This window comes from Salmo salar, chromosome 14 (assembly GCF_965601325.2).
Source record: "Salmo salar chromosome 14, fSalSal1, whole genome shotgun sequence".
Classification (NCBI taxonomy): Eukaryota; Metazoa; Chordata; class Actinopteri; order Salmoniformes; family Salmonidae; genus Salmo; species Salmo salar.
This window is the reverse complement of record NC_138304.1, coordinates 33,583,036-33,595,220: the sequence shown is the minus strand read 5'-3', so window position 1 is coordinate 33,595,220 and position 12,185 is coordinate 33,583,036. Positions and strand designations below refer to the sequence as shown.

Below are 12,185 nucleotides of genomic sequence, written 5' to 3'. Positions count from 1 at the left end.
GAACCCTTAGTACTACTGGTTTCTCTTATTCATAATGTTGCATCACAGCACCATCTAATGGTTGTAATTTTGTTTGACTCTACCCACTCACACTAAACATTTCCTGAACACTTATGCAAACACACTGCCCAGATCATATCTATGGTCAAAACTTGTCAAATATAAATTTGTATATATGCACTAACAGGCAGAAATGTGCTACTTACACAGTGAATGTGCTATACTTACGTGAAAACTATTGTTGTGCCAAAAGCGACACCCTATTCCTATATAGTGCACTACTCTTGACCAGGGCCCTTGGCAAAAGTTGTGAACTATATAGGGAATATGGTGTGATTTCAGACACAACCTATGACTAGTGTAGTAGTAGAGCGAGACACTCACCTGTTTGATGGGTATGGCCCTTCCACTGCCTATGCTATCTGTTTTACTGTCAGTGTTCTTTGCCTGTTCACTGTTGGCTTTCCGTGACTGCAAGGAAACAAGAGAGTCAGTCAGTCAGTCAGTCACTGCAACAAACCATGGCGAGGGGGAGATGGGGTGGGAGTTGAGTGAGGTGCGTGTATCAAGGTGGGCATGGGGGTCAGAGGTAAGAATGTTTGGAGGTTGGGGTGTGTGGATCGTGTGTGTCTGGAGATGGGTTTGGGGGGGCAGACTCAACATCGCAAAACAAAATTCTCAACAACAACAAAAGCTAAACAAACAAGCAGACCAGCGTAACATACAGCGGGAACATCAACGTGCGTGCAGTAATAAAAAAAGAACAGACCAGAACAGACCAGAACATAAGAAACATCTCAACACATAATAGGTAGTAGACCAAAAGACGACATTGAGTCATGACTCAGTCCTGTAAACCCATGGGAGATCCATCCCTCTGTTAGGCCCACAGTGGACCCTTCCAGATCTGAGAGGAACACCCCTCTCTCAGGCCCACAGTGGGCCCTTCCAGATCAGTCCCAAATCAAGTTTCTAAGGCCAGCAGGGGCTTTTTGCATAGATCCATTGACAAGTCAAGTTGTAACGCAATAAAAAGTAGAAAAGGCAGGTTAGGGGGAGAGAAGGTTATTATACAAGACGGACAAAGAAAGTTATCAAATAGGAATTTCATGTAGCTTTTCCTTCCAATCTTAAACCTGTGAAATTCCTGTTGAAACACCAGGTGGGAAAATGCATTTCAATTCATCCACAGTGAGGGTTAGAAGTACAGGTGCTGTTAAACATGTTCATTATAAACAACAGTGGAACCCATCAGTGAACAGGTGCAGCAGCACATTTCACCAACACCTGCTGCAAATACATGACATTTCAAATGACAGACTGTGCAGGGAAAATAGTCAAGCAGTGAACATACAGTATTATCCCATGTTATGACAAACAGAGTACTTGTACACAGAAGATCCCCAAAGCACAGACTAACAGGTGAAGTACAGGAAATGTCACTCATAACCAACAGACAAGACTGTTATGATCTCACACAGAACAGGATGAAGGGATGCCCAATCAATCACCAATGGAGAGAGGTAGAGTCTGAGTTCAAGTAAACCAACTCTGGTTTATCATTTTCAACATTTTATTGTTTTATTCTGATCATTTTTGTTTCTATACAGACACCATACAAATTAAGTCACAGGTTTCACTTTCAAATAAGATCAACATAATGAGCCAAACATTGCAGTTCCCACAAAATATAGGATGGACAATAAAGGCATCTTTTTTTATTTTTATATATTTCATATGTATATCATATACTTTCTATAGAGTACCATTGTAAATAAAATACAATACAAGATATACAGCAGTCTTATATTTTTCAATACGTAAATGATATAAAAGCGATTATGGAATAAGTTCATAATCTTCATACCAAACCCAAATTGAAATAAATGAATAAAGAAGAAAACAAGTAAATAAATATCAATAATAAAGAATGGAGAAATTAATAATTCCAAAATCATAGTCAAATTAAATAAATAGAAACTACATTCATACAAGTCGGTGCAATCCATTTGCCATTCGTTATTCATTATTCTGTATGATACCACTTCTCCCTGACGCCCTACTCTTATTTTTATGAAGGCCTTCATAAAACTATCCAACATCACCCCTAACATACCCTTATTTAAGTTGACCACATATTCAAGTCCATTCAAGACTTTCCTTGTAAAGAAAGAGAAATGAAAGAAAAGCAATAAAAAGAAAGAGGGAAGTAAACAAATGAACGTACTTCACACCTCTAGTTAGGGTTGCAGAATTCTGGGAAATTTCAATAAATTCCCTGGTTTTCCAGAAATCCTGGTTGGAGTTTTCTGGATTTCCTGTTTATTATCTCCTGATTCCGGAACCCTCCAACCGGGATCCTGGGGAAACCAGGGAATTTATTGAAGGTTGACGGAATTTTGCAACCTTCCCTCGAGTCCTCGTTTTATGGCAAAAAGCAGTGTGATGTCATGTAAGAGAGAAGTGATGTCATGTAAGAGGAAGTGTCCTTTGAGTGGTTGAATCATAATTCCAAGCATGACTTAACTGTACACAGACTGTTTGTATGGGTGGAAAGTTTGAAGTACGGAGGCGGGGTATAAGGACTGGGGGGGGGGGCATTTCCAGCAGAGAAGAGTCCCTACATTCTGTCACACTCCAGAGTGTGTGAATATGACAGTTTTTCACTTTGACCATGAACTGACTCCCAAACGTCCAACATTACTTGTTGTCTTGTCACAAAGCTGTATGGTTTCCATAGTGCATCATGCATTACCCAGGATGCAAAGGGGGCACAAGGGTTAAGCAGCAAAAACTATTTTAACGCTCTAGTCCCTAGGCATCACTCCTCCCTATTGGGAATGACAGGCCAGAGGGACAACTCATTTTAGGGTGCAATGCGGTTTGATTTTTGATTCCACAGAGCACTTCTAATGCGGAAGGAGTTAGAAAGCCCTTTTTGATGAAGAAAGGTTGGGGACAGTAGCAGAAATCTGCAAATATCGAAAAGAAAAAACATTCCAGACCGTCTTTTTTTTCTTTTTCTTAAGGGTGGACATCCAGTAAAACATACAAAAGTAATGGAAGGAACTAAAAACATGTATACAAAATGGCTGACAATTATACATGAGAGTTGATGGCTATGAGGTTTAGATGTGACAAAATGGGGGGGGGGGGGGGGGATATGCAAAAAGGTACTCTTCAATTCATCATGACAATGATTATGAAAATAAAGAAAGAACAAAAATGCCTCAAACCTATTGATGTGGTTACTAAACCATGGAAGCACTTGGAAAGGATTTCTGTGTACTCAGCTGACACCTAGTGGCCATTACTAGTCATGACAGAAGTGGGTTGAGGGTGATGATTATGGCTGGTTAGACTGAACTGACTGGTGATGAAGGTGGTGAAAAGACATGGTGGATAAACCAACATCTTTCTGAGTAAAGCTTTTAGGACCTTTGAGAAATAAAATAACCCTAAAACTATTATCAAAAGCTCCAATAGAGGCAGATTCACCTGTCAATTTGCAATGTACTACAAAGCTAAATGTCCAAATGTTTTCAAGGTAGCCTTGAAATCAATGATATTCATATTTGCAATAAAAAAAATAAAAAAAATGCTTTTGAGATGACTTCAAAGCCCTTCAGATATCCCAAATACTGATTAGACAAATCAAAATCAAATAAAATGTTATTGGTCACATACACATGGTTTGGAGATGTTATTACGAGTGTAGCGAAATGCTTATGACATATACTAACCATCTGCATGTGACCAATACAATTTTATTTTATTTGAATAATCAGTACGGGGATATCTGAAGTGCTTTGAAGTAATCCCAAAAGCTAAAAAATGTGGACAGACAGCATGGCATCATCAGATTGTGCACTTGGATACAGAGAAGTTTAAGTGGTCACTGTGGTATTCTACATTTTCGCTCAGTGACCTTTGACTAGCGATGGAGAAGAGTAATAAATTGTGCTTTATAATGTATCATAGAGCTGTGGTCATATTACTTAAATCTCCAAAGTGAAATATACCATACTGAAATATTTTGGGAAAAGGTGTCTGAATATTCTAACTAGCAAAACTGTGAGTACAAGTGGTTTCATGAATATGACCGCAAAGTTAGCCACAGTGTTGTTTCTAATTGGTTTGGGTGCTTTTGAATGGTCTATCAAGTCAAAATGCCCACAAAACACTTTGAAGAAAAGGAATGTGAAATCAAAAGGGTTGAGAGAGAAACAGACACTATTGTGTTGTATAACCTATTAAAATAACCCATGATGTTAAGGCTTTGTCTCTATCCTGACCACAACTCCCCAACTGAATCAAAAACGGTTAGGGATCACAGTTACCCACTACTATGACTAGAAGAGGTGGCATTGCAGGTTTTATAATACTGTCTTTGCAACTATGTGTGGCCAGAGAGAGATGTGCAGGACTACTGTATTGTGTACGGCACGTAAATAATTCTGTGTCCTCAAGAGGTCCTCTCAACTGAGATTGATGAAAAAGCAAGGTGAGAAGGTGTAGTCTTAAAGTGAATGCTTGGTAAACAAAACTATTTCGTTTTTTCTCTTGTATTGTAAAAATGGCAATGTCTTCCTTGCTCTTGAAGTGTCATTTGGGATACGGAGAGTCGTCGACCCCCTCCCCCCTCCACCCCTCTTCCGCCCCTCCCTGGCACTCCTGCCCTCCCACTTGCCGCTCCTCAGAAGGTCATGAGCTGAAACTCCCGCTCGGCCTGCCATTCGGGCACCCACACGGGATAGGTGGCGTGCTTGGGCATCTCCATGACGCAGACGGGCAGAGGCTCATTTCTCTGGTGGACAGGGTTAGTCACTACCTAGCAGGGGGAGGGAGAAGACAAGGGGCGCTACTAACTGACACACAGCCTGCTCTGCTGCCCAGAGCCTGGAGCCCAGCGGTGGCTACCACAGTAGCTGGGGTAAGGGGAGATGGGAGAGGTTAGAGAGGGGGAGGATGTGGGAAGGCTGGGGTCAGGGTTGAGCTTGGTTAGACAAAGGGACAGGGCTGGGATTAGGGGAGAAGGGAGAGGTAGAGGTAAGAGAAAGGGGAGCTGGGGAAGGGATGAACGTAGATTGGAGCAGGAGGGGGCTGGGGTTAGGGTAGAAGGGGGAGGTAGAAAGGGGAGCTGGGGAAGGGATGAACGCAGATTGGAGCAGGAGGGGGCTGGGGTTAGGGTAGAAGGGGGAGGTAGAAAGGGGAGCTGGGGAAGGGATGAACGCAGATTGGAGCAGGAGGGGGCTGGGGTTAGGGTAGAAGGGGGAGGTAGAAAGGGGAGCTGGGGAAGGGATGAACGCAGATTGGAGCAGGAGGGGGCTGGGGTTAGGGAAGAAGGGAGAGGTAGAAAGGGGAGCTGGGGAAGGGATGAACGTAGATTGGAGCAGGAGGGGGCTGGGGTTAGGGTAGAAGGGGGAGGTAGAAAGGGGAGCTGGGGAAGGGATGAACGCAGATTGGAGCAGGAGGGGGCTGGGGTTAGGGTAGAAGGGGGAGGTAGAAAGGGGAGCTGGGGAAGGGATGAACGTAGATTGGAGCAGGAGGGGGCTGGGGTTAGGGTAGAAGGGGGAGGTAGAAATGGGAGCTGGGGAAGGGATGAACGCAGATTGGAGCAGGAGGGGGCTGGGGTTAGGGAAGAAGGGAGAGGTAGAGGTAAAAGAAAAGGAGGCTGTGAAAAGTACAGTGGTTAGTGCAAGGGTCTCAAAGGTAGGGAAGGTTAGAGCTGTGCCACAGGATTGAATAAGGGAAATTGGGGTTGGGTTAAAGCTAGAGTAAGGATAAAAGTTTAACTAGGGCTATCATAAGTATAGGTAATGGGAGCAGGGCAAGCTGTGGTAAGTACACTGGTAGTGGCCAAAGGTCAAAAGGCTAAAGTCAGAGATGGAAAAACTAGGGTAGGGATACCTACAGTAAGGTAGGGGTGGAGGGGGGAGAGAGGGAGAGCATGCATTATCTGACTCTGTACTGACTGAAAGGGTTATGTTCCTGACTTTTAGTTCAGTTTAGTGTGGCCGGGTAAGGGAACCGGCATTGCTGGCTTTAGTGAGGTGTAGCCTTGCCTCACCCCTTCTCTCCCCCAATAGGGAGTCACTGCAAAGAAAGGATCTAGTAAAAATAAGAGGGGTAGGGAAGGGAGGGAGGCCATAGATTGAGACAGTGGGGCCAGGAAAAGGGTATAAGTGAAAGATGAGTAATTAATGCGCTCATTTACTTCCAATTGGAAAGTAAAGAAAAATGTCACCAACATAAAAAAAGGTTTAAAAAAGCTGAGATATTTCTCCACAGTGCTTATAGCTTTGATATTTGCTTTAAAATAAGAAATGAAAAAAAAATACGCTTTTTTTCATAGTATGGGTTCAAAATACAACCCAAGTTGTAACCGACAACCATATTGTTATTATTTTTTGTCCCCGTTACCCATTTTAGTTGCTTGTATAAAGAGTAAAGCCAGGAAGGCTTTTTGTGCCTGTATTTGAAACAGCCAGAAAGGGTAGCTTTGTCTTTGTCTCCGTCTAGTGGACAGTATGTGTGTGTGCGGTACTGTGCCCTCTAGTAATGTGAGTGGGTGTTGCTTTGCATCAGCTGCCGCATACTTACAGTGAAGATGTTGGAGCGGCGCTTGGACTGCTTGCGGATGGGTGTGGGCGTGTTGGAGGCAGCAATGGTCTCGATACGCATCTCCCTCTGGCTGATGCTGGGAGTGGAGGGCACAGAGGAGGAGTAGTCGCTGAACGCACCCCCGCCGTTCGCCGACTGGAGGAGGGAGGGAAGAGAGACCAAGATGGAAAGAGAAAGATGGAGAAAAAGACAGAGAGAACAGACTGGTCAGTTAAAGGCAGGATCTGGGAAAGCGGAAACACCATAGATACTGTAGTTTACGTAGGCTCCTGTATGCCCTATGTCTTCAGTAGTGTCCAGCCTATCTATATCTTCAGTAGTGCACAGCCTATCTATATCTTCAGTAGTGTCCAGCCTATCTATATCTTCAGTAGTGTCCAGCCTATCTATATCTTCAGTAGTGTCCAGCCTATCTATATCTTCAGTAGTGTCCAGCCTATCTATATCTTCAGTAGTGTCCAGCCTATCTATATCTTCAGTAGTGTCCAGCCTATCTATATCTTCAGTAGTGTCCAGCCTATCTATATCTTCAGTAGTGCACAGCCTATCTATATCTTCAGTAGTGTCCAGCCTATCTATATCTTCAGTAGTGTCCAGCCTATCTATATCTTCAGTAGTGTCCAGCCTATCTAAGTCTTCAGTAGTGTCCAGCCTATCTAAGTCTTCAGTAGTGTCCAGCCTATCTATATCTTCAGTAGTGTCCAGCCTGTCCAGCCTATCTATATCTTCAGTAGTGTCCAGCCTGTCCAGCCTATCTATATCTTCAGTAGTGTCCAGCCTGTCCAGCCTATCTATATCTTCAGTAGTGTCCAGCCTGTCCAGCCTATCTATATCTTCACTAGTGTACAGCCCTATGTCTTTCTGCAAGTATCAATTTTCACAGAAGTAGCCCATTGTTTTTTTCTGACCACATAACCTGACCAGGAACAACTCAGGGACCTAGTAATAACCTACAACTAAAACTAGGTCCCTGAGTCAGGTCACGTAACCAGGAATACTCCTGGCCTTAGTTAGAAATATTCAGGATGTGTGGCCTCACCTGGTTAATATGCACAGAGGGGATGGATGCGTTGGGGACTGATGAGTGGCTGGGAGAGTTGGGCAGGGACTTGCACGGACCAATAGACAGCTGCTGCTTTTTCCTCAGAGCCACCACCTTCTGGGCAACTGGGTGGGAGAGAATGAGACACAGACAAACAACAGAGAGTTAGGAATCAACAACAACAAGTGGTCAATTGACGACTCTGTTATTGGGTACAATGACTTTCAGGATAGGTATAACTCAGGATAACTCCACAATGACAACTCTAATATCAACAAGTCTACTACTGATATTAACAACCACTTCAGAACAATTATCTTTAAATCAGGTAATGCGTTACATATGGGGAGATGAAACTTAACTTTATACAGTTCTCCAGAGATACAAAGCATCTCCATTTCCAAGGGAATATACTGCTGCAGTATGTTGTTTGGAGAAATGAGCCTGTCTACAGCTCAGGGAGATCTGTGTGATGTTAATCAAATGAGCCTGTCTTCAACCCAGGGAGATCTGTGGTGTGATGTTAACCAAATGAGCCTGTCATGTGCAGTATAGAGGGACATGATTGGCCATGCATACAGCGTAGCGTTCTCTATAGACTCCAGCAGGAGGGAGATCTGTGATTCTGCATGACGTGAATGAGGGCCGAAGTAGAGAGACGAGTTTAAATATGTCCAACAGCTGGGGAGTGTATCGCTCTTGACGGCTAAAGTAGCATGGAGAATGGAGAAGCCGCTCAAAACACGTTCACGTCTTATAATTACTTAAAAGGAAGTAATTAAAACAGTGCAGAACCAACAAGGCTCCTTGTGTTAACAAACAACAAAAGGGAAAAGTGAACACTGCGTTATGTACACAGTGTACAAAACATTAAGAACTCCTTCCTAATATTGAGTTGCACCCCCTTTTGCCCTCAGAACAGTCTCATTCATTGGGGTATGGACTCTACAAGGTGTCAAAAGTGTTCCACAGGGATGCTGGCACATGTTGACTCCAATGCTTCTCACAGTTGGATCAAGTTGGCTGGATGTCCTTTGGGCGGTGGACCATTTTTGATAAACACGGGAAACTGTTGAGCATGAAAAACCCAGCAGCGTTGCAGTTCTTGACACAAACCAGTGTCCCTGGCACCTATTACCATACCCCGTTCAAAAGGTACTTAAATATTTTGTCTTGCCGATTCACCCTCTGAAAGACACACATACACAATCTATGTCTCAATTGTCTCAAGGCTTAAAAATCCTTCTTTAAACTGTCTCCTCCCCTTCATCTACACTGATTGAAGTAGATTTGAAGTGACATCAATAAGAGACCAAAGATTTCACCTGGTCAGTCTATGTCCTGGAAAGAGCAGGTAGACATAATGTTCTGTACACTCACTGTATTCATACGTTTGGTAAAGAGAGTGTTTGGAGAGTAAATGAGAGTTATTGTTAAAAAGATGTGCTGTACCTACACACTGAAGAAGGCTGTTAAGCCAGAATGTCAGCGTATGCTATCCTGATGTAGTAAAACAAATGTAAAATATTGAAAACTGAAGTAAGTTTTATGCAACATCTTTCTGAGTGTGGACCCATCATATTTTTTGGCTAAATGTACTGTGGTAACCAGGACAATGTTGTTGTGTTCAAATTAAGATTGTCATGACCTTGGTAAATTCAGAGACGCTTTCTCCCTGAACCGAGAATGAAATCAAATAAAATTGTATTAGTCACATGCGCCGAATACAACAGTTGTAGGTATACCTTACAGTGAAATGCTTAGTTACGAGCCCCTAAACAGAGAACAGTCTATGACTACGGTGGCTGGAGTCTATGACAATTTTTAGGGCCTTCCTCTGACACCGCCTGGTATAGAGGTCCTGGATGGCAGGAAGCTTGGCCCCAGTGATGAACTGGGCCATTCGCACTACCCTCTGTAGTGCCCTGCGGTCGGAGGCCGAGCAGTTGCCATACCAGGCAATGATGCAACCAGTCAGGATGCTCTCGATGGTGCAGCTGTAGAACCTTTTGAGGATCTGATGACCCATGCCAAATATTTTCAGTCTCCTGAGGGGGAATAGGTTTTGTTGTGTCCTCTTCACGACTGTCTTGGTGTGCTTGGACCATGTTAGTTTGTTGGTGATGTGGACACCAAGGAACTTGAAGTACTCAACCTGCTCCACTGCAGCCCTGTCGATGAGAATGGGGGCATGCTTGGACCTACTTTTTCTGTAGTCCACAATCATCTCCTTAGTCTTGATCACGTTGAGGGAGAGGTTGTTGTCCTGGCACCACACTGCCAGGTCTCTGACCTCCATCTCGTCATTGTCGGTCATCAGGCCTACCACTGTTGTGTTATCGGCAAACATAATGACGGTGTTGGAGTCGTGCCTGGCCGTGCAGTCATGAGTGAACAGGGAGTACAGGAGGGGCCTGAGGACGCACCGCTGAGGGGCCCCTGTGTTGAGGATCAGCGTGGAGGATGTGTTGTTACCTACCCTTACCACCTGGGTGCAGCCCGTCAGGAAGTCCAGGATCCAGTTGCAGAGGGAGGTGTTTAGTCCCAGGGTCCTTAGCTTATTGATGAGCTTTGAGGGCACTATGGTGTTGAACGCTGAGCTGTAGTCAATGAATAGCATTCTCACATAGCTGTTCCTTTTGTCCAGGTGGGAAAGGGCAGTGTGGAGTGCAATAGATCTATAACCACCCCAATAGATCATCTGTGGATCTATTGGGGTTGTATGCAAATTCGAGTGGGTCTAGGGTTTCTGGGATAATGGTGTTGATGTGAGCCATGACCAGCCTTTCATAGCACTTCATGGCTACAGATGTGAGTGCTACGGGTCAATAGTCATTTAGGCAGGTTACCTTAGTGTTCTTGGGCACAGGCACTATGGTGGTATGCTTAAAACATGTTGGTATTACAGACTCGGACAGGGAGAGGTTGAAAATGTCAGTGAAGACACTTGCCAGTTGGTCAGCGCATGCTCACAGTACACGTCCTGGTAATCCGTCTGGACCTGCGGCCTTGAGAATGGTGACCTGTTTAAAGGTCTTACTCACATCGGCTGCGGAGAGCGTGATCACACAGTCTTCCGGAATAGCTAGTGCTCTCATGCATGTTTCAGTGTTATTTGCCTCAAAGCGAGCATAGAAATAGTTTAGTTCGTCTAGTAGGCTCGTGTCACTGGGCAGCTCTCAGCTGTGCTTCCCTTTGTATTCTGTAATGGTTTGCAAGCCCTGCAACATCTGACGAGCGTCAGAGCCAGTGTAGTACGATTCGATCTTAGTCCTGTATTGATGCTTTGCCTGTTTGATGGTTCGTTGGAGGGCATAGCGGGATTTCTTATAAGCTTCTGGGTTAGAGTCCTGCTCCTTGAAAGCGGCAGCTCTAGTCTTTAGCTCAGTGCGGATGTTGACTGTAATCCATGGCTTCTGGTTGGGGTATGTACGTACGGTTACAGTGGGGACGACGTCATCGATGGACTTATTGATGAAGCCAATGACTGATGTGGTGAACTCCTCAATGCCATCAGAGGAATCCCGGAACATATTCCAGTCTGTGCTAGCAAAACAGTCCTGTAGCTTAGCATCTGCTTCATCTGACCACTTTTTTATTGATCTAGCCACTGGTGCTTCCTGCTTTAATTTTTGCTTGAAAGCAGGAATCAGGAAGATAGAATTATGGTCAGATTTGACAAATGGAGGGCAAAGGAGAGTTTTGTATGCGTCTCTGTGTGTGGAGTAAAGGTGGTCCAGAGTTTTTTTCCCTCTGGTTGCACATTTAACATGCTGATAGAAATTTGGTAAAACGGATTTAAGTTTCCCTGCATTAAAGTCTCAGGTGAGCGTTTTCTTGTTTGCTTATGGCGGAATACAGCTCATTCAATGCTGTCTTCGTGCCAGCCTCTGACTGTGGTGGTATTTAAACAGCTACAGTAGATAGGTAGATAGTGTGGTCTACAGCTTATCATGAGATACTCTACCTCAGGCGAGCAATAGCTCGAGACTTCCTTAGATATCGTGCACCAGCTGTTATTTACAAAAATACATATTCAGCCGCCCCTTGTCTTACCAGACGCCGCTGTTCTATCTTGCCGGTGCAGCGTATAACCAGCCAGCTGTATGTTCATAGTGACGTCATTCAGCCATGACTCCATGAAACATAAGATATTACAGTTTTGAATGTCTAGTTGGTAGTTTAACCTTCCGAGTAGGTCATCTATTTTATTCTCCAAAAATTGCAAGTTTGCTAGCAGAATGGAAGGAAGTAGGGGTTATTTGATCGCCTACGAATTCTCAGAAGGCAGCCCGCCCTCTGGCCCCTTTTTCTCTGCCTCCTCTTCACGCAGCTCACGGGGATCTGGGCCTGTTCCCGAGAAAGCAGTATATTGTTCGTGTCGGGCTCGTCAGACTAATTAAAGGAAAAAAATGATTTTGCTAGTCCATGGTGAGTAATCGCAGTCCTCATGTCCAGAAGTTATTTTCGATCATAAGAGACGGTAGCGGCAACATTATGTACAAAATAAACAAACAAA

The 12,185-nt window shown here is 44.1% G+C and overlaps 1 protein-coding gene across 5 annotated transcripts in view; it reads right to left on the bottom strand.

The window, feature by feature from the left end:
* Window positions 1-12,185, bottom strand: part of LOC106569352 (arf-GAP with GTPase, ANK repeat and PH domain-containing protein 3) — a 285,633-nt gene that overhangs the window by 91,572 nt on the left and 181,876 nt on the right. For all 5 annotated transcript variants that reach the window (XM_045694203.2, XM_014140649.3, XM_014140650.3 and 2 more), the window contains exons 7-9: window positions 7,664-7,791; window positions 6,604-6,759; window positions 385-471 (exon numbers count right to left, since the gene is read on the bottom strand). In XM_045694203.2, the coding sequence (XP_045550159.1) occupies window positions 385-471; window positions 6,604-6,759; window positions 7,664-7,791 (371 nt within the window). The remainder of the gene's footprint in view (window positions 1-384; window positions 472-6,603; window positions 6,760-7,663; window positions 7,792-12,185) is intronic.